General features: G+C 41.9%; 1 protein-coding gene across 1 annotated transcript; it reads left to right on the top strand.

The window, feature by feature from the left end:
• The first annotated feature begins 895 nt into the window (after positions 1-895).
• c1ql4b (complement component 1, q subcomponent-like 4b) lies at positions 896-20,710 on the top strand. The gene is made up of 2 exons (XM_084543139.1): positions 896-1,429; positions 20,530-20,710. Exons 1-2 carry the CDS (start codon positions 899-901, stop codon positions 20,707-20,709), a joined length of 711 nt encoding a protein of 236 aa, XP_084399265.1. The 5' UTR covers positions 896-898; the 3' UTR covers position 20,710.
• The last annotated feature ends 2,595 nt before the right edge of the window (positions 20,711-23,305 follow it).

The raw sequence follows: 23,305 nt of genomic DNA, 5'->3' as shown, positions 1-23,305 counted from the left end.
AAGTTTTAATTTAATCCCTCTCATAGTAGAGGGATGTGGTTTTCTTCTCAAGTCCATGATTGTTGATGTTGTTGTAAGTATATATATATATATGTGTGTGTGTGTGTGTGTGTCTTCTCTTTCTTCTAGATTGCAAGAGGTACACTGTACATTTGTTGCGATAAAAGGTTTTCTTCTTCACCCGAGCTGCCTTTTAAAACAAGTTTCCATCAGAATTTGCCTCTTTACGAGCCGCGGCGAGTCTGTGGTTTTGAGATAAAAACATCAACAAAGCACAAACGAAAGAGCGGAGATTTAGCAGTTTCCTTGTTCTTCTTTTCTCGTTTCTGGACAGACCAGCAAAGCGCCCTTCCCTGTATGTGGTGGGTGAGATGAACTCCAGTGGGAATACTGTAGACCCCACCTGACAGCCCTCCGCCTGAGCAACTGAAGGATTTTCACGGGAGATTCCACAACCCCCGAGGCTGGATTAAAATAAAAAGCGGTTTGCCCAACATCCAAAAGGTTATGCCTCTTTTTAACAAAGATATTTAGAATATTTATATGATGTGTTGTCTTTAGGTTGGGTTAAAGCCCTCAGACATTGTGAACCAGAGGAAAGTGACAAATAAGAGGATACAAAACACATGTACTGAACACCAAGGAATGGAAAATCCTATTTGCCATTTTCTCCCTGGCTTCAGATTTTCTCCTGACTCCCAAAGTCCTTGAATTCTCTGCCCCGTCAAAATCCCACATTTCTCCTCTTCACCTTCTCCATTCACTAGCTACTTTCTACCCAGAGTTCAGCCTGGCCGGCACAACCATTCCAGCTAAAGGGGAGGAGGACTTCCTCACGCTGGCCGCCTCACGGCTCAGCAGAAAGAAACGAGTCATCGGGGCTGGAGTCGGTGTGGCAATGGTCCTGGTCCTGCTGGTGGCCATTCCCCTATTGGTTCACACCACCAAGGGGGGAGGGTCGGGAGGAGGGGGCACACGTTACGAGATGCTCGAGAGCTGCAAGGTGGTTTGTGACACTTTCACCCCCACACAGGGTGAGCTGACAGCCGTCTCCCCTCAGCCCCCAGACTCCCAAAACCGCAAGGCCAAACAAGGGCTGAGAGGACTCCCTGGTTCTCCAGGACCAAAAGGGCCCCCCGGAGAGCCTGGTAAGCCCGGTCCACCTGGTCCACCAGGGCCTGGACCTGGTGGTTACGGCTCCTCCTTCTACAGTCCAAAAATAGCCTTCTACGCCGGCCTCCGGAAACAACACGAAGGGAGTGAAATACTGAAATTTGATGACGTGGTGACCAACGTAGGGAACTACTACGAGCCGAGCACCGGCAAGTTCACCTGCCCCCTGCCTGGCATCTACTACTTCACCTACCACGTCCTAATGAGAGGGGGCGACGGAACGAGCATGTGGGCAGACCTGAAGAAGAACGGACAGGTGAGTGTTGTGGGTTAGGTAGATGTCCTTCTGCCCGTTTGTCACAAACTGTGCAACCACAAAGCAACAAAAACCTATCAGTAAAAAAATCTTTTGTTCAGTTATGTGCTGAGCTTGATACAGTTACAAGGGACACTTTAATAATCTGGCAAATGAGCAAAGTCTTCAGGTTATTAACTGACTAAAATACATAATTTGAAGACAGTTTTATCCCCGTTGGTGCGACAGCTTTCATTGCCTCCTAAAAGCCGTTGCATAACACAAAATAAAACACCACTGTGGCTCAGGTTTTGTTGGATAGTGGCACTTGCTTCAAGGTTAATGAAAGAGAGAGATTTCACACAGTTAAAATAAGAACTAAAAAAAAGTTGGGGAAGAATCACGGTTTCATAAATGCAGTATTTATTGCAGGGCTGCTGAAATGGACGGCATTGTCACATACAGGTTTTGACAGTTTTTCAGCATAGTAATAACAAAAAGAAAATCTTTTCTAACAATGAGAACATCTTGGTGAAAGTTTAGACAAAGAAAAGTCTGAAGCAAAGGTTCCATATAATAAAGGAGAAGAAAAAGTTAAAGGAAAGTGACTCATGTGGTATATATGTGGAAGAAGAAGAACTATAAACCCTGTGTTTAAAAACAGCATCATTTACTTTGGGGAACAAAGAAGAAGATATGAAGACGGGATGAAAGCAGAAGCGGAGCTGGACTAACAACTGCTGAACGCTGAAAGCGAGAACTGTAATTATTTGCACAAACTAACAGAGGAAGAGAGAGTGACAGCCAAGCGATGGAGAGGAGAACAATCCTCCACGTCTCGGTGGAACAAAGCCAAAATGCAACAGCTGGCTACTGTCCTCCGAGGAACTCTGACTTTAACGCTAATAAATAAGCAAGAACAAAATGCCTGGAAAAACACTCCCATCTGGAGAACCGTGACAAGCTTTCGAGTGCTAAGCCCACACTCTGTTGAGGAGCTCTGATTCTGACACGTGTGCTGCAGAACAGAAGAGTGATGTCCTGGGGATTACCAGAGAAGAAGAAGAAAAATAAATAAATAAATCAAGCTTTGCACCGTTACAATTACGTGACGGTACCACAGTTTCTCTGCACATAATTCACACGATACATGAGCTGACAGCAATATGCTACTGGAGGAGCCCAGCAGACCCCCGCCCTGCTGTGCTCGTGTTCACAGATATGCTTTAGTGAATCTTAAAAGGCTTTTAAATAAGTGGGCTGGTGAGACAATTTCTGATTTGATAGTTGATAGAGGAGAGATAGAAAATGAAGATGAAAGGCGCAAACAAAAGCTCGAGTCCAACCTTGGACGTTGCGTGTTACGGGTCTTAGTGATTATGCTGCTAGTCTCTAGTTGGGACGACTGTACCAGTGTTTCCTTGTCTCTGGCCTTCACCCTCCACCAGATCAAACAGGTGGAGAGAGCTAATGACTGCAACCTCTTGTCACTCAAAATGAGCCTTTTTTTATGCCTAAATTATAAAGATACAGCTTAAATTGGCAAGTTATAAAATAAAAAATCAACACGGTACTATATATTATAGAGACCAGGCTGTAAACATGTCTATTCCTGCTCTAAGGTTGTTTTTTATTTCAGTTTGACATGGAGATCATGAGTATTCCTGGAACATTTTGACAGTATTTATAGTAACTTACACACACACATACAAAAAAAAAGTCTACTACACTACTACATAAAAGGAAAGGGGGTGACCACTAGTCGTCAAAGTGTTACGGCATTATGGAAGTCAGTCGCTGTCTTGATGAGGAATGCTTACTCTGCAGAGAGCATGATGTGAGCCTTAACATGATGAAGGAAAGGTACCCACATTTTATTATAATGTTTTGCTGTTCCTTTCAAAGAATATCTAATTTTTGCAAGTTTGAGAAAGTAAACTCCACCTTTGACCCAGTGTGTTAATGGTGGGGGTTTGCAGTCCTTCCACTTGACCAGAATCGGCCGTCTTGCGAGGACTAGGACGGCTGCTCTAGTTGGACCCAACTGGTCAGAAGTAACACCAAACAACCCGATTAAAGGGCATGGTGATGTTGGCCATCCCAGAAAACCTGACATGATGTCAAATGTGGATATCCGGTTGTTCCCTAATTTAGGGCAAGACCGGAACATGTGGGTATGTGACACTGGGTTCCACTTACATCGGTCACGTAATGGGTCTACGTCAGAAAACCGTTTAGACAACCTGAGTTTTGTCCAGTGGACGCGATGGATGACCTTGAATTGTAATAACCCACGTCTTGCACAGATTCACGACTTATGTAAGGTTGGACATTTTAACATTTTTGAGCCATCTTAGCAACATGTTTATTTTTCTACTCCCACATTTTTTTAGTTCCCAAGGTTGTTGCCTGAGTCCTTCTCAGAGGCAGGCAGACATGTTATTGGTTGTAGATTCTCATCACCTCCTTAAACTCTTCTGGGTGGTTCGACCCGTCCCTGGACCGACCTGAGGAGTCACCAGTCCAGGCATCAAGGCCGCGCTACTATTCGACTGCACTATTACCACAGACTGCAACATCAAAGATTGAGCTACTACCCACGTGACCCCCAGCTCCATATCGATAGCTGGCTGGAAATGTCAAAAATTTGATGGAGAAAGAGAGATGGTGAAACATTTACTAAAGCCCAATAAATGTTTTGGTGCCAGTACTAGTTTGGCATTTTTAACATTTTTTCAAGTACTGATTCTTATTATTTTCATCACTGATTATTCTGCAGATGTTATTTCTTATTTAACTTTATATTTTATACTGTAAATGATTGATAAAGTTGAAATAAAAATGCCAATCCAAGGCTACGGCAACCCATGTGACCCCAATTCCTCATTGTTAGTTGGCTGGAAAAGTCAAAAGTCACAAATCTGTTAAATTTTAACCTAGAAATGTTTTGGAAATACTAGTTTTGCATTTTTATTTTTATTTCTAACACACCAAAATTGCGTTGATCATTAAATTTTAATTTGTTTTTGTAAAATCTTAAAATTTTATGCAGATCTGGAGTTGCAGATTGCAAATTAAGTCTATGATGACTGATGCTTATTTCCATCACTGATTATTCTTTTCTTAATTAACTTAATATTTTATTCCAAGCCCAATGTGATACCTTCAAACTATTTTAAAACACACAAATATATTAAATTTACAGAAAGAACATCTTTATATTGAAATGGCTGGCTTAAACACGGACACAAATTAATTAATTTTAGATATTATTCTTAAAAATCTAGAATCACACCTGTATCAAGGTGTTTTGACAATTCTGTACAATATTGTGCAAATTAGAATAAAAATGTAACTAAACAAATAAAAAAAATCGATCAAAACCTCATACGTCGTAAATTCACCCTCTAAAAAACATCTTCCGTTATCCAACCATCAGTCTTGACATTTACGAGCTTCATCGTTTACAGTTAAAGCACCATACGGGCATAGATCATTACAAAGAAGCATCCTGTGCGACTGACTGAGTCCATAAGGATTGTTGTTTCCCACTTTATTGCACTGACAGAATGTGTACAAGCTGCAGAGTAAAGAGGACAGACAGTTAAATGCCAGATATAATTGGGGGACCCGGTTTGTTGCGTGCCTCGGCGGACATTGTCATTCCTGTCTTCTCCCGCTGTTAAATCTTTCATAGCCTTTAGATGAGATCTTCTCCCCTTCACCTGTGCCCCTCCTTCACTTCACACTTTCCCCATCCACACTGGCTATTGACTCCTTCCCCATTAATTATCTTTTCCATCCACTAAATTATTTAACCCAATTCAATGCTGATCTTGCCCTCACAGTTTCATTGCACTTGCTTTTTCCTCTGTGAATAGACAAGTGCTCCTGCAGCAGCGAAGCAGCTCAGTCAATAAGAAATACTTTAACACAGAAACCATCATTTGAGAAACACTCAATAGCACATTAGGTCTTTACGTCTTTATTATTATTACTCACAGACATTTTCTGAGGTGTTGTGTTCATGTATAGATCTTTTCGGATTAGTTTAATGAGATGATTGATATCACTATCTTTTCTGTACTAAATAGCAGGAGCCCACACCTGGTTAGCTTAGCATACAGTAAGAACCAAGGTTAAAGAAGTTGAGGCCCGATCAAAACTGCTTATGTAGATTATCTCATGACAGCACGTGTCAAGGTCTGAGACATATAAGGCGGTAAGTGAACGGTTGGCTGTCATGCGTAACGCGTTCATGTACATGTACCTGGAGCCCCGTGAATCAACCCTGATCACTAAATGTAGTTTTACACATTAGCGATGTGTTGTTCGCCAACGAGAGGGCCCTAAGAGCGTCAGAGAAACGGAGGAGCCTGATTTAAATGCGGTGTCATAAAAAAAGTGAACAAATGAGTGAAACCTGGACATCCGAGCTGTGGCATCTGGTGTTTCTGAATATAGAAATGAAGACTTTGATCTAAAGTGTCATCATGTTAAAACTTTGGCCTTTAATTATTCGGGTTTTTTTTTTTTTTTTTTGCTTTTTTTTTTGCTGTGATTCAGTTCATTTAAAGCTTTGATCAAAATGTTAAACAATAGTAAATGTAATTTTTATGTAAAAAAAAAAAAGCATAAAAATACGTCTTTTACGAAAACAGCAAATGAAAAATTGCTTGCCAACACACAAAACATTTATAATCACCAAATTAGGATAAAATAGAAGGCTCAGAGTGAAACTGAATGAAGAGCCATTTGGGAGCTATAAGTGCTGTTGAGTCTAATGAACCGATTCTTTAAAAAGAGCTGGACTTCCCATCACTATTACGCATATTCAAAAAACATAGATCTTTCTTGATGAACAAATCCTCCATGAGTAGTTTTGAAGCCTAGTGCCTGGATCAGTTCACTCCCAGCTTATTAAAGAAATGGTGAAAAGTGGTGGGGCAGGGGTGGAGCTGAGGAGGTCAGGTGACACCAAGTCAGACAGTGGGGGCATCCACCTGTCATTCAAAGTGGCCCCTCGCTTGATTATGCACACATTTAAGCTTCATATACTAGTTTAAAATGCTTAATGGTATATACTAGTGGTTGAATGACTTCAGATTTTGCAAAGTCAACTAATATGTGGTGAAAAGTCGAGTTGACGTCGACTAGTCAATGATGATGTCACACATAAAAACACAGAATAAAGTAATGCTTTGCAACAATGAAATTTATATTCTTGAGCTGAATACATGTTGTAGTGTCTCACACAAGAGAAGCAACGAAGGCTTCTCTGTAAGTTTATTGAAGCTTGAACGCAAACTACTGTCGGCTGTAGCCCGCGGCAACACCATGTCAGTCTAATAAGCAGCTCTCGCTCTGCAAACTCTCATCTCTACCATAACTTCCGTCTCGCGCACGGTGCATTCACTGACATCAAGGACAAAAAAATAACACACTCTACAACCACAGCAACAATGTGAACTAAAGGAACACAAGAAAACTGAACATAAACACATGAGCTTATCAATACTGTGTGCTGCAGATATAATATAAAAATAATAATAAAAAAAATAATAATAATTTTAACCCTTAATTGTCCCGTAATGGGGAAATTGCAGTTCCTGCTGTTTGACTCATCCATTTGTCCACACAGTAGTGTGTACAGTTGGAGCAGTGGGCTGCAGCCTCTATAAGGACTGTGCCCGGGGAGCAATTTGGGGGTTAGATGCTTGCTCAGGCCACCTCAGCCATGGACACGGTGGGAGGCGAACCTGGGACCCCTCGGTCTCAAGCTGCACCTCTAACCACTACTCCACAGCTGCCCCATTTAGCCTATTTAGCCAATATAAATCAGCACTGTTTAATAGTACTTCACAGCACGTTGTATCATAGGATAATGTAGCCGATAATATCTCCGAAGTCTTCTCCGTGTACTGCAGCTAAAGGTCTAATAACTTTGACAATAAAATTCACCATCAAATTGTTGATTAGCAGAATCCTTCTCTCTGTTTCCACAGGACGTTTGGTGAAATTGTTAATTGACTCCTGTCGAGAGGATTTGGATCGTTCCTCTGCTAGCATTAGCGGATGCCTTTTCAGACGAGTGTGCCTTGTAGCAGTACTTTTGTTGTATTTCAGGACTGACATGTCACGGTAGTTTGGGCTTCATCTTTCCACACACTTGATGAACCGCTGCTAGTTTGCTGCAGTGACCCAATGATCTCCTCATCTGTCTTCTCCGAGGCGTCCATGTTGTTATTGTCACGTGATCAGTGACTAGTCAACATGATGCTTAAAGCGTCATGGCGGGGCAGTGAAGTCAACAAACTGACTAGTTGGTTCAACCCCTAGTGTATACGTGAAGGAGTCATGAATGGAGAAATTAGCTACAGAGACCAGGACTAATTGTTGTACTGGGCTGTAAACATGTTTATTTCTGTTCTAAAGATATAAATTTTAACATGGAGGTGTTCAGGGACTGATTGATTATGGAGCTATTTGAGGAGCTGCAGCTTTTGGAGCTTTAACCCAGACTTAAAAGCTTTTAACTCCAGAAATTGGATAAAAACAATTATCATGTAGAAATGTGTCTAATCACTAACTGTCAAACATAGATAAACGTTAGCTTGCTAAAATTAGGCAGGTGTAATTTTCTGAAAAGTTAAGTTTTTTTTATAACAATCTTAAAGATATTAGAGAATAAATAGAACATACCTTAAATTATGAAGCTCAATGCCAAAAAAAAAGAATTACCCCTCAACAATAATAAAGAAACACTGAAACAAAAGATTAAATAAACGTTTTCTATTAGTACAATTTATTTATTTATTTATTTTTTACTGTTATAGAAAAACACATTTGTACCTGCTTCGTCTTTATTGATTTGATTGATTTAGCAATGGAGATGTTTCCTAGCAACCGATTTACAAATTACCTGCGTCTGGGTAGCTTTGACGGTACGAGCTGATTAAGTAAATCGCTTGTTTGAAAATAAGCTAGTAGTTTGGAAGAATTTAGGAAGGACTTTGACAAGAGCCAATTAATTTTGGTCACTGAAACATATTTAATAATTTCAGACATAAATGTATTAATTTTATGCTTGATTTAAAATACCCAGTAGCCTACTAATTGGAAACAGAAACGATAAACTAATGGATAAATAAAGCAATCCCCTCTGTTTTCTAGGATGTTTCGTAGCGTGAGTAGTTGTGTGTGCATGCGCGTGTAAAGGCCTACAACAACTGTCAGACTGATATGCACCGTGTTGATCAATGTCTTGTCAACGGGAGCTGAGAACAAGACACATCCTGGGGAGAGATCACTGCAGAGACAAGCGGGACACAGACAAGTGGACTGACGGGGAGAGAGAGAGAAGGCGAGATGGATAGGAGATTACACTGGACAGGAGAATGGACAGAAGTTCTCCAAGAGAGACAGGAGTTGAGGACTAGGACAAAGCCAAAAAAAAATCAAAAAAAAAAAAATCAGACATGTCAAGTTCTTGTGTTGCAAACCGATCATCTCAAACCCCTGCTGATGAAAATGAATGTAGCTGATGTTCAAGGTTACGGCACGTTTGTGGAGATTAAGCACTCGGTGTAAGAAATCTTATTCCCTCTCCGTTGCCCATAACTCATCAAAAGATTGGTGTTGAGGTAGATGACCTTTTCAATGGATATATAATTCACCACCAATATGTACTTTGCCCTTTACAGTGATGAGCATGGAGTGGGAGTATGAATATTTATAACTGGTCCAGTATGGGAGAATCTGAGCCGGTCAGTTGGTCAGTCTATGCATCAGTGTGGTGGTAGCACTGCAGCATCTCATCTACTGACATCTTGTTGTGGCAGTAGCACTAGTTGGAAAAAAGTTCTCAAAAGTGAAGGCAAAGCAAATAGAGCTCCCCCTGGCGACTGCCTGGAGTATAGTTCATAAGCTCCACCCCCTCCATTGTGGTGGATGAAACTTCAGCCAAACTAAAAAACTAAAATTCATGTCAAATAATTTTTTTCAAGGATGGTTTCTGTCATTTTGGGTAGTTATTTTCATACTGATGCATACGTAAGTGCGCATTTTTCTGACAAGTTTTGTTTGAATTAGTTATTTGACGTTATAGAAACAGGATGTGACATCATAATGACTGCAAATTGCCATGCTAACTGTGAAGCAGTCCCATAGGGCCGTGAGAGTAGGCAAATAAATAAATACAGTTTATAATCCAACATTTCTTTATAACTGGTGTAAGTAGAGCAGAGCGTAGTATTAATTAAATAAAAATGAGAGTGAGTCTAGAGGAAGTGTGGGCGGGTCATCGATAACGTAGCTCCGTGTGGCGCCACTCTCAGACCGTACTGATCAGACTCTGGCTCCAAACTCGCAAGATGGCGCCACCCATATCCCCAGGAAAATTGCGTCAGTTTGGCCAATGCAAAGAAGTGGGGACGCATTGTTCATATTTATATACAGTCTATGCATGGAACTAGAGACTACGATGAGACAGGTGCAGCAAAGCGGGTTTATAAAGGCAGACTAAAGGCTCTGACATTTGGTTCAGCCATTACATTATAAGCTGTAAAGGTTGGAAAAAAATAATTATTAAAAGTGGATTCAAAATTGTTGGTTTTAAGTTGCCTGGAAGGAGGTCCAGTGAATCTTTGGGCAGGATTCAAGATTTAAGTAACAGCGACATAGTCAGACATGTCACCTGAGCGGCTTGGAGTTGAATTTGTTTACAACAAACAGCTGTGATTGGTTGTAGGACATTCCAGTTGCGTATAGAGGTTTGCTTTTTCTCTGTTTCACTTGAAATATGCCCCAAAATGAATTCATATTCTGGTAGGAATCAAGTTTGGCTGCACCAGGCTAGGATTTAAAGTGTACACGATACTAAAATCAAACTGTATTATTATATATGAAATTAATTTCAGCAAGCTTACAAATACATCTTTAGACTTTTTGACTTGGATACATTTTCACATATATAAAATAGCTAATGAGATGTACGAGGCAATTTGATAATTAAATATCACTAAACAGTTGTGATGTTTAATTACCAGGCAGCGGGTGCGATGCGGCTGCTGTGTGGGGCGGAAGCTAATTACACAAAGTCAGACAAGGTGGAACTCATGTGGAACTTCATTAGACAATTTACATTTATTTTATTTTGACACATTTGGAGCTCATTTCCCGCCTCTACAGTTGTACGCGTCCTGATGGAATGGTTCATACAAAAAAGAAATAAATCTGTGTTGCAATGCTCAAGACTAACCTTATAATGGGGAACATGTGTGATAAAAGGATAAAAGTCTCAACATTTCAGACAGCACATAGCCTGCAGCTGTCTTTTTTTTTTATCCTTCTTGTCTTTTCTCCGAGACGTATTTACGCGGATGTTCGTGCACACACAGCTATTATTTGACTATATTTTTACGTGTTATAATGGCTGAGGCCATTATATTCTGAAGACTAAAAGGACTCAGCTGGCTGGTACCGTTTTGCCCTGCCTTTGTTGTCTTTCCTTTTCCCTCCCCATTATATCCTCCTCATCAAGGAAACGGTCTGTTCGCCTTTTCAGAGGCAGCATTGTGCCATATAGTGGGATTTTCAGACCTAACAATTGTGAAAATGTCCCTGGCCGGAAGGAAGAATAGGTATACGAGAATTAGAATGACATGAGCTTGTGACCGAGGGTTTTGTGTGATGAATGAGTGTTTGTGCCTACACGCTGCATGTCTGTATACAGGCGCGTGAGCTCTTCTTAAATTGTAAGGGAATAATTATCAGAACTGAATCTGATGCTTCGCAGGTACAGACCATCCGAAGAATCCATTTATATCCAATTAAGCTATTTCCTCCACCGACAAAGGTTTCTGTCTAGAGCCAATTAGAGACTTTCCAATCAACATCTTGACACCTTGGGTCTTGAGTGTCATGGCAGAATATTAGCATTTAGTACGCCAATTAGTGTGCGCGTCTGCAGCGTAGGAGAAGGGTTACATGTCGACCTGCATAATAGAAACAGGATACCTCCTCAGGCCGGGACAGAAGCAGAGAGACCACAGGAGCGTTTACCAAAAAAAAAAAAAAGGCCATTTCAATTGCCCTCCTCCTCTTCCACCTCCTCCTCTTCCCCAGTTCCCCCTCAGAGGTCCCTCAGGTAAGTTTAAGAGACCCTGTCTCGATCGCCCGCTCCGCTCTGAGAGGTCTGTACATCACAGTGAATGAATCCTGTCAGTTTTATTACCAGAGGATCAAGGAAGCACCGCGAAACAAAACAAAACTGAAAAAATAACACACTACATGGGCTGCCCACCTCCCCAACCTCATTTATAGCCCCCGCCCCATTCTTCCTCTGAAGCAGGCATGCTTGATCAGTTTGTTATCCAACAGCCTTCCTCCTTCATCACTCAAAGCCTCCCAACTTAGGCCTCCCTCATTCGAATCCTGTGCTCCGACTGCTTAAGTGCCGGCATGCTTGCTCGTCTGTGTGACCTAATCCAAACTTTAGCTTTCACATCCACCTTTTCATTATTCTTCTGCCCCATGCCCCCATTCCATCAATCTTGAATCTCGTCTCTAAGAGAAAGCTCAGACATTTTCTAATGTGCATTTAACATTTTAAATCTATCTAAATAAATCTAAAATACAGAATTTCTGCCTTTAAATATGTCACACGACTCAGACTGTAGTTTTTATTGAGCATTTCTTTCACGGTCGGTGGATTATGTCTGTGCTGTGAATTTCCTCCCTCGCTCTCACTCTCTTCCCACCACTTCCCCGTATCTCTTTCCCCATTTAGTGCTGCCACCTTAATGAAAAGTGGAGGCAGTGTAATCTCCTCTATTGTCCCCCGGGTCTCCCTTCTTCCCAGGAGCAGCAGATCAAGTCAGAACAGCGTTGGGCCAACAGACAGAAATTCACTCCCTTGTCGCTATCAATCTCCGCCGCTGTTGACAATAATCCTGATTTGCCTTTCCCTCTTGTTTTCGCTCCCAGAGCCCCAGTGCCTCCTGCCCACTTTAACAAAACAAGGTTTCACTCTGATTGTTACTGACAGCTGGACCTGCAGACTCATCTGTGATGGTTTCGGTGTCACAACACTGCAATGTGATCATCGCGTGTCTGGCTCAAGAAACCAAAAAAAGATGTTCTACACCTAAAATACAGGAAAAAATAAGGAATACAACAAAAATACTCAATTACAGATGTCAGCAACCACGCTGAGTGTATTTCTGATGATCAAAAATAATGCCTCTCTATAACAGGGGTGTAAAACTAATTTTAGTCTCAAGTGGGCCGGACCAGTAACACAATAGCGTATTCATTTTACCTATAAATAACGACAACTCCAAATGTTTCCCTTTGTTTTAGTGCAAAGAAGTTCATTATGAAAGTGTTAATATTCAATGAACTGCATTATTATAAAACAACAGGAACAACCGGACATTTCTTAAGAAACAGAAACGCAATTTCTGTTTAGTTCTAGGTCTCAGTGTTGTGTTATGTTCACAACTCTTACTAAAACTGTATGAACCCTTGGAATAGCATTTAGTTTTATTGAAAAAAAAAAATTGCAGTTAATTGACAAAAATTCATTCCGCGGGCCAGATTAGACCCTCTGACGGGCCACGTTTGGCCCGCCGGCTGTATGTTTGACACCTGCGCTCTATAACAATACCAGATAAATATAGAGGACTGTGAATATGAGTGGACTATAATAGTTAAATATTAAATTAAATCAAAATACCAGTGTGTACTACAAATTTACACTTACAACGTACAATGCTTCAGTTAAAAAGTGACTGATGTTCCATTTTCCAATAGTAAATTCATGTTTATTTGAATGAATAGATAGGTGGGAACTATATATTTACTTGCAGAATATTCCAAGCGTGACATTTAATTTCATTCTGTCTGTAATATTGACAATTGACAGTAATTATAGTTTAAATGTCCCACTCTTGTAAATATGTGCATAATATGCATGAAACCGTACACATATCTCCTGGGTTACAGTATGTATATGAGGAGGAGGAAGCCATGAATTAATCATAAACATACATTAAATGTCAGCATCTCCACTGTCTGAGCAGAGGCTAAGTCAACCTGTGCGTCTCATAAGGAAGTCGACCGTGAAAAAAGCCATAAATAACATGATGGTGTCCTTTTGGCTGGTAAATACAATTAGCTGACGCTTGTGTTTAAAAGGCCTTTTCAATTAGGTGGTGTGACCCGTAAATGTGGGGGATTGAAGCAGAAAGCACGGCTTGCTATATTGATAATGCAAGAAGAAAACTGGCAAAACATTATGACCACTCATTCGCCTAATACGCTGTTGGTCTTTCACGTTCAAAACAGCTCAGAGGCCTGGACTCCAATCGACTTGTTAAGAAGTGGATCTTTTTACGTTATGTAAGTTACGAGGTGGAGCCTCCTCGGGTCGGACTTGTTCCAGCACATCCTCTATATCACTGGTTTACGGTCTGTCCCTGCTTGGACCGCTGTAGAAGTTACTCGACATTGCCGGCTTGGAACAGCCCGACCCAAAAAGGCGTCATGTAAGCACCTCAGTTCAGGTTGGCTTTAGGGCCGCAACAAACTATTTTTTCGATTAATTCATCAACTATTTTTCGACAAATCTAGCAACTATTTTCTCAGTAGTCAATAAACCGTTTCGTTAACCATTAACTTCTTTTAAACTTCAGACGTCTGTGAATGAACGACCCATTTTTAAACTTTCACTTTTACCTAATGATACTATTCAAGACAAGTTTAGATGTTCTCAGTGTTGGCCTAATTAAGAAAGGTGTTCTTTATTATATTCTGCAGTTAATTAGAAGTTGAGTATGATTCAATACAGACACAGACATGGGAAACGCAGCTGTATTATCTTGCAGATAGTTGCCATTCACACTCGCATGCACACATATGGCTCGATCACTGGTTAACCTAACAAGCATGGCTTTGGACGTCCGAGGAGAAGCCCGTGCAGGCACAGGGAGAACCTGCAAACTCTCAACAACCGGCCAGCAGGTTCAAACCCAGAACCTTCATGCGGTACCACCCACAGCTGTATTATTTATCTGCAAAACGTCACTTACACCCACTTAGAGTGGGTTCATAGAACTTGTAAACGCACTGGAAACCAATCTGGGCATTGCCAGCAATTAGCATCTGATTTAAAGAGAGTTTGCTGAGTTCTTATCTGATAAACCACAGACGAGGACACAGTGGCAACTCCCATGCACTGAGCACCAACCAACAATCAGACAGAGCAGCAAGAGTTCAAATACTGACGCTGTATGTAGGTGTTCATGCATCTTAATGGCTGTGCTACAGTTGTAGGCAGTTTAATTTATTAATGCTGCCTTCAAATGTAACTCTTGAACTTGAAGCCAACGAAGCTAACAGCTAGCAAGCTAACGACTGAGTAACATAATGTAGAAAATTTGATGAGGCCGTCAGGAATATCAGTATTTTACTCATACATGTTGTAAAACTACACAGAAACCTCTATACAACTAAATTACACATCGAAATGTTCATGCCTTTCATATAGAGTTTACTCATGGATCTCTTTTTAAAGAATGCACACACTTTTTCCACTCCCGTTACCAGGAGTGGCAACCGTAGCCATATTTGTGGATAGACGTAAAAAAAAAAAAAAACTGCAGCAGATCGATGTATTCAACTAATTCACGTAGTCATCGATGGCGTTGACGAGTCGTTGCAGCCCTAATTGGCTTCAAGAAATATTGTCTATGCAAATGTATACAGCCGGAGTTGTCAGAGTTGCTCTGGTCTTTACACTTACACTTTACGCTCACTGCATCCTGGATCGAGCCGCATGCAGACCTTAACATGCACTGTTGTTATGAGATAATCGCTTCATCTGCGAGTGGTCGTACTGTACTCATAGCTAGTTACAACAGCCTGTCAGCCTCCGACTCAGGCAGGCAGCAGCGTCAGGGGAATCCTGCCGTTCAACCATGTAGACAGATGTTGGATGTGCAAGATGTCAGAATCTCTTTGCTGTTGTATTTTTCCTAAAAACCTATTAGGGTTTCCTCGGGGGAGCTGTTCAGTCCCTTCAGAGCAAAGCAGTCAAACACTATAAAGGAACAAAACGTTCCATTTAGTGCATGTTTTTATTACTTTTTTTTCTCTCAGGTGTTCACTTGAGATTCATAAAAACAAACGGGACAACAAGAGTCGCTCTTATCGAGATCTGTAGAGAGAGTGGGATATTGTGTCTCCATGTGTGTGTGTTTGTAGAATCTAATCCTGACCTCCTGCTAGTATTTCATGGGCCCATTTGACCACTCTAGCCTATTCTGTGCCCCCATTTATTGTGATTGTATGGAGTTATTGAGGAGTTGGACCTATTAGGCGGAGAGCTGCCATGGCTGTCTGACTACCAATTACTGTAGCCTGCAGCCATGTAGAGCCTGCCCCGATGCATCCGGAGCTAGGGAGGGGTGGGGTGGGTGAGGGATGTTGTAAGCGGATGGAGGAGGGATGCGAGGTGTAGGGGCCGGTGGGGGTCGGGTATGGGTTCTCAGGAGACCTGCCACAGCAGCACGTCGTTAATCAATCCGATTTAGACCGGACAGGGACACACTTAGTCGTTGCTCCGGCCAACACTGCCATGGCGGGGAGAGAAAAGGTGTGCGTGACCTGCATCTTATTCCAGCGCGGCGGACACAAAAAGATGGATAGATGAGTCCAGAATGAAGAGATGGGAATGGGGTGGCGAATGGGAGAGGGATGATGGAACGGGCGCGAGGTGTGGAGTGTGAGACAACAATTAATGGAGTGATGTGAGTTGAATTAAAACAAAGGGAACGTATCGATTCATTTCTGTCCTGAGGAGGGGAATAGAAATGTTTCTCCTCCTCTACACGAAAGAAATACTCGCACGGAGAAATATATCGAGTTAAATTAATTGAAACAGGAAGCAAACTCATCGTTAGACGAGGGGACAAGGAGAAATTGGCAGTTCAGTCCTATCTGATTTGTCTTTGTGATTGAAAGGGATGAGGGAAGCGTGATGAGCGGGGGGAGATGATGGACCATATCCTTAGTCAGACCCAGAGGAGGAGGAGGAGACAAGGACGGAGTTATTTGCATTCATTAATATGTATGCGCATGTGTACTTTATTTTCCTCTATTAAATGGATTGTCTGCTTGAATAGTTTGTTACTCGCCCAGTGATAGTTCAATTTATTATAAGGAGATTTGCTTACTGAGTGCAAAAACAACTCGGATTTTTATCATGAGAGGGTGAGATAAGAGAAACATTTAACCACCTAATGAATAAAGATGCCCTTTCGCCATCGGGAAAGCTGTTTTACAATCCTGAACTGTGTTCAAATAAATCGACTGGGCTGTTCTTCTCACAGGAATGACAGGACAACACGTCCAGTAATTGTTTGTGCTCTTGCCGGGGGGGTCGACATGATTTCGGTGCTAATGAAACCTCTGCTGGGTTTATGTAGCAACATGTATTGGATCATTATTATCTTTGATTGCGGTGGCATCTCTGTGTTAAGTGGTATCACGCTAGTAGCTACAGTAATCATCACAAGGCTGGTCATTCCTTTACAGCATCATACGGATCACATTGTATTCTCTGAAAATATAAAGCTGTCTGGATGTAAATAAAAGGGTGAGGAATGCTTTCATCAGTCCTTATTACGTTTTGCTCTTCACAAGAGATGATGCGTTTTTAGAAATGACTGCCCGTTGAATGAAGCTCAGGTTGTCAAACTTTTATCGTTTCTGTGTCACAGGGGTTGATAAGTGGTTGTGGTTATCGTGAAGCTACTGTGTAGGATTTATATTTTATTGTTTTCTTCTAGTGGCATGGTGGTCAGCACTGATGCCTCACAGCAAGAAGGTTCTGGGTTCTAATCCATGGGCCGACTGGGGCCTTTCTGTGTGGAGTTTGCATGTTCTCCCTGTGTCTGCGTGGGTTCTCTCCAGCTACTCCAGCTCGTTAGGTTCATTGGTGATTCTAAATTGGCCGTAGGTGTGAGTGTGAATGGTTGTGTGTCTCTCCGTGTTAGCCCTGAGATAGACTGGAGACCTGTCCAGGGTGTACCCCGCCTCTCGCCCCAATGACAGCTGGGATAGGCTCCAGCCCCCCTGCGACCCTTCACAGGACAAGTGGTTTCATTCTTTTAAATGAGCAGCTTCAAGCTATTCTTGTTCAACAGAATCTCTGACAGACCGTGATCATTTTTCCACCAGGATCTGTGCTCCTTTTATAAATAACCATTGACTGTATATAGTATTAGAAAATAACTCAACTGTTTGGGTGGATCAATTGCCAGATGCAGCTTCTCTTTCAGCTGCACCAGCCATGCTGTACGCCGTAAATAGCACATCAGTTGACAGCTGTCGTAAAGCTTTTTTTCCTGAACAGGGGTTGAACATCGCTATTTCCCTCCAGATTGTGCGAAACTCACGTCTACGCTCACAGTTGGAAAAATTATGCGTTCAGTTCACAGTTCACAGAAATGCACATGCCTTTCACATGCACTGGTCGTTGACTATCGCGGCAACAGGTGACGAAAAAGGTGAAAATAAGCCAACGTTGTGATGACAGATTGTTAAAATCCTTTAACAGCATGCACACGGAGCCACGTCTAGAGCAAATCACTCATAATCTGTTAAAGTTGAATGTGGAGAAAGGCGAAGACACAGTTAGAAGATAACTGTGTGTGAGTTGTTGTAAAATCAGTGATAGCAAACATGTGTGTGTGTGTGTGTGTCTATCAGTGGCCGGCGTGTTGTGTTTCCTTGACAAATGAACCGATGCCATTCGCTGATACCATCCTTGCAATCCCTTAATCAGACTCTCCTCCGCAACAGGTGGATCAGGCGTGAGAGCAACAATCCTGGCAAAAATTGAATGTGACTAAGAAAGCTTGAGCTCTCAGATGGAGGTTTGAGGCCAAAGATCACTGCACATCTCATTTATCTACCCAGTGGAGAGGAAGGCATCGGTACTGATGACATTACACCGGGATCATAGTATGAAACAGGAAATAAAATGGCACCAGGCGCATACAGATAGAAAGAAGTGAACAAACTGTTGACCGTCACAGGATGAAAACGATGAAGGTATTAAAATGATCGTCTCATTGTTTAGTGTCTGGTTTAAAAGGGGGAAAGTCAAGTTTTTACCAATTTATTAACATTATTTAATTTATAAGTACGTCAAAAGGTGTTGCATTAGATTGCACGTCCAGTGATCCATGTTTCTCTCGTGCTCTTTGGTAATTAACATTTAGATGGTGAACATGCCTCCACTGAGGGCGATGATTGGTATTTTTGGTGCTAAAGGAGCAGACTCAAGAACACATGGGACCGGGAGCAGATATTGGCAGCATGTAGGCGAGAACCGCAAATTGGTTTCTGATGATGAAATATTAAATGTCCTTCATCTTAAGTATATATTAAAGGTTTTATATATTCATGGAGAAAAAAAAGGAAAGAATGTACAGATTATTTTTTTTTTAAGCACAAGCCATCCTTATAATAGTGTCCAAGATATTGCAAAAAAAACCAACAAATAAATAAAAATAATGCCTTTTTAATAAGGTTGGGTGAAATGATTCAGTACTTTGACCAAACTTCTCCACTGTCTGTCACTCTTTGGGCAGAGGCTCTGATTGGCGGCAGAATTTCTCTCTACGCGAATTTTGGTGGAAATTCATTGGATCCCGGTTTGCTTTCGGACTGATTTTAAAATTCTTTTATTTGCTTTTAAATGTCTTCATGGTCTTGCCCGCACAGTATCCGCCCGACGCTCCCTCGCGCTCTCTCAGGCTGGCAGATCAGTCATCCCAAAGACAAAGAGGTCACTGCCCCGAAACTGTGGAAAGACTTGCCTTTGCACATCAGATCAGCAGATGTTTTTAAAATCCTCTCTTAAAACACATTTTATCTCTTTGGCTTTTAAACCAAAGACATCTTTTAAAGGGGAATAACTGTTTTTTTACAACCTGGACCTTATTTCTGGCATAAAATATGATCGTTTACTCACCCATATAACTTTGGTGTCATTTGGAGTCGTTCAGAAGATATTTGGATGAAGCAGAGCGTCGCGTATATCCGTATAGTGGGAGTGACTGGGGCACCGAAACATAGCCTCTAAATAACGCATTATCTGCCGCGAAACTCGTTCATTTCACGAAATATTTTGTTATGATACACTAGTGCTATTCTCCGTTGAGTCCGGAGATACCGGTTATCATTATCCGGGGTCTGTAGATTGACCTACTAACCTCTGATGTGGATGATGTCATCTCTGAGCGCCACACACACCTGCGACGGTCGGCTTGTTTACCTGTAATTTGCTACTGGTAGTTTTTTGCAACATGGCTGAATATTTTTCCGATTCCGAGGTTGTGGACGACGACTTTGTTTATGATGGACGTCCTTACCGTTTTGAGCCAGAATATGGATGAGGAGCTTGTTGAACGGAGGATGTGGAGGCAGAGAGAGGAACAGCTGGCCAAAGAACAACAAACCGTTGCACGTCTGTGAATAGATAACAGGTAACTCCGGACTCAACGGGGAATAGCACTAGTGTATCATAACAAGATATTTCGTGAAATGAACGAGTTTCGCGGCAGATAATGCGTTATTTAGAGGCTATGTTTCGGTGCCCCAGTCACTCCCACTATATGGATATACGCGGCGCTCCGCTTCATCTAAATATCTTCCGAACGACTCCAAATCACACCAAAGTTATATAGGTGAGTAAACGATCGTATTTTATTCCAGAAATAAGGTCCAGGTTGTAAAAAACGGTAATTCCCTTTTAAGTTTAAGAAATCTGCTAAACTAAAAATAATCATGTATGTTTGTATGAGCATGAGAGAGCTCATATGAAGGCCCTTGTTGCATCCCCCACTGTCTATAATAACAGAGACAGACTATAATCAAACCTTTATATCTAAGAAAACATTTGAAAATAATATTACCCACATATCTATCCTCCATCCATAACACACCCAGGACATCAAGTATTTACTTTCCCCGTGACATTTCCTCATCTTCTTAAACGTTTCTGTGAATTCTGAGCGACGATCAAACACCTGTCTTGTCTTGTCTCTCAGGTGAGGGCCAGCGCAATCGCTCAAGATGCAGACCAGAACTACGACTACGCCTCCAACAGCGTCATCCTGCACCTGGACGTAGGGGACGAAGTGTGTGTACAGCTGGACGGGGGGAAAGTTCACGGGGGAAACACCAACAAATACAGCACGTTCTCTGGCTTCCTCATATACCCCGACTGACAGTACACTCACATATCTTATACTCTCTCTCTCTCTCTCTCTCTTTCTGTAATCAAGCAAAAACTTTCCTTCTTTCATCTAACATGTTTCCATAATGTCCTTCATCACTTCACTGCTGTTCAGTACATGAAACATAACATGGCCGTAGTTAATAAATAGAGTTTTAAGAGAATTTGTGTAAAATATGAATATAGTATTGTATATATTACCAGATAACATTTACTTCTGACACACACACGACTGTGTTGTCATTATTCTGTGCCATGTACAGTATGTGTAACGCATGGCTAAAACACACCTTTCCTTCACATAAACCACAAACATTTGCCTGCAGTCCTACACACAGGTGTGCACACGGAAGCCGAACTCATGGCGACCGCGCCGGCCGCCTGGGTCTGAAAATCGATCGAAATGAAATCTGAATGTAGACCGTCAATCCAGGTGCGTGTATCTGGCTGCAGCCTCTCGCCTTCACTGTGAGATGGATTCTCAGTATAGCCGCAGACACCAAACAAGACAAGGCATACATATATTGATCCCAGCTGATAACACAGCCAACATCACAGTAATCCAAGAGTGTTGTACGTCTGTGTTCATGTTCCCGTGTGTGCAAGCATATATGTGCATGTTTGCCCTTTGGCTTGTGCTGAGGTTTATAAAGATATACTGGTGTTAGCCGGTCACAGAGAAAGAGTTACAAGTTGTTGGTAATGGTCCCTTAATACTGAGGCCAATACTGAGGTTTAGCTGTGGGATTTACCCAGAGAGACTCATCATATCCTGCTAACGAGCTGAGGATTCTTCAACAGTGTCACACACAAACCATGCATCCATAGTTACTGAAATAGTTCAACAGTTTAGGAAACGGTATGTTCTTTAGCTGTCTCGTTGTGTGTTAGTTGAGACGATTGCTGGTGTTAGCTGTTCAAGTGGCAACATAAGGCGTAAATTGGGAAAAAACAAAATTCAACCAACCCCTGGCGATGATAGTCCAAGAACAACTTTCGCAAAAAGTGAGCACTGGGTACCAAGTTGAACTAATCTCAACTATGAGGTAACATCCAATGGTAGCATCAAACTCACGGCTCCCCATATGCTTACCACAAGGAAACGGTGTCTTTGCTTCCTGCCAATAAAAGCCACTCTGCAGATAGTGGGCTTGGAGCGGCATTGATTGATATACGGTATGTTCGCAGTAGTTTTATGTTTGGCTTGTTTCGCTCCAAAAACATTTGTGGTGGGAGATATGGGGAAAGGGTTACCTAGGCAACCAGAGCACTGGAACATAAATGACCGACTGTCTGGCACAAAGCGATGGTCGGTCGACAAATGACTTTAAATGTAAAAGTCCACGCAACTGAACTGAGAAACGTATTTAACGTATTGTTGTTCACGTTTCGGAAGATGTCAGTTAATGTGTCACTACTCATAAAGTCGTATGACGACAAAAGCTACAACTTGGTCAGCGTCGCCAGCAACATTATTGTCGCGTGTCACTCAAGTGGTCTCACCTCATCGACGGGGAGGTTTGGAGGGGGCGTTGACTAAACGCTGTTACAACAAATTTCCTTCAAAATGATGCAGCTTGTTCTAGACACATCAACCGGGCAGAACTTTTTTCTCGTGGGGTGTCCGGCAGCTATTCTGTGATTGGTCAGAAATTGGAAGTGGGGTGTGGTTAATGCGGAAAAGCAGAAATGCTAGCGGCCACTCTGTGAGCTCCCAGATGCTAATATTCACAGTGTGACCACTAATCTCCCTGGGTAGAGATCGGCATACTGAATGAATGGCATGATCTGACAGACATGGCCTTCAAAATGACTGGCTGACATCCGTAAATATGAAGAAAAGTGCGTCTTGATGTCCATCTCCCACGATACTTGACGTATGCTTTAGTGGAATGGCCCTACAAGGACTTCCCCGAAGTTTGGCACTTGAGTTTCTCGTGAAGTATAAATGACCTGGCCAGAACAAACTTTGTTCTTGTTCTTCCTCAACTCGAGAACAAATTTCTCGCTTCTTGCGGAGCATGTAACAAGCTTAAATATAACACGGGAAGCAGGTGGAGCATTTGACTGCCTGACACATTGCTACACCAGAAGAGTGACAAAAAAAACTTTCATGGCGCTCGTCTCACCTGACATGCAGTGACAAGTGTTGGACACCAGGTTGTCGCTTCACATCTCCGGTTTCTATGATAAATCTATGGTAGGTTGTCGCTCTCTCACTGCCAGTGTAAACGCACCATTAGGGCCTCAACTCAACTGTGCAGAAAATAATTATTCCACTCCCAGTTCCTATGGACTTTTCTCACGATCACGGTTAAAAACGAACCCGATTACAAGGCAGCCATTGTTTGGCCTTGTTAAAGATTTTAAGTATTCATAGTTGGTCCATATGTAACTGGTGGGCTCCTGCGTTGTGTTGTGTTAATGAGGACTCGACTCACCGCTAGCTCTCGGAGGCGAATTTAGACAACGACAAGAAAACTACCCTTATAAAGACGTAAGGAAAGTTACCTTAACACACATTGACTTTTAAACTAGCAAAAGTTACTCCAGCATTACCAACATATCACAATATTTGCACGGTAAGG

The sequence above is a fragment of the Chelon labrosus genome (assembly GCF_963514085.1).
Source record: "Chelon labrosus genome assembly, chromosome: 4".
Taxonomy (NCBI): Eukaryota; Metazoa; Chordata; class Actinopteri; order Mugiliformes; family Mugilidae; genus Chelon; species Chelon labrosus.
Note: the sequence above shows the minus strand (reverse complement) of the source record. Positions and strands in the feature narration are given on the sequence as shown.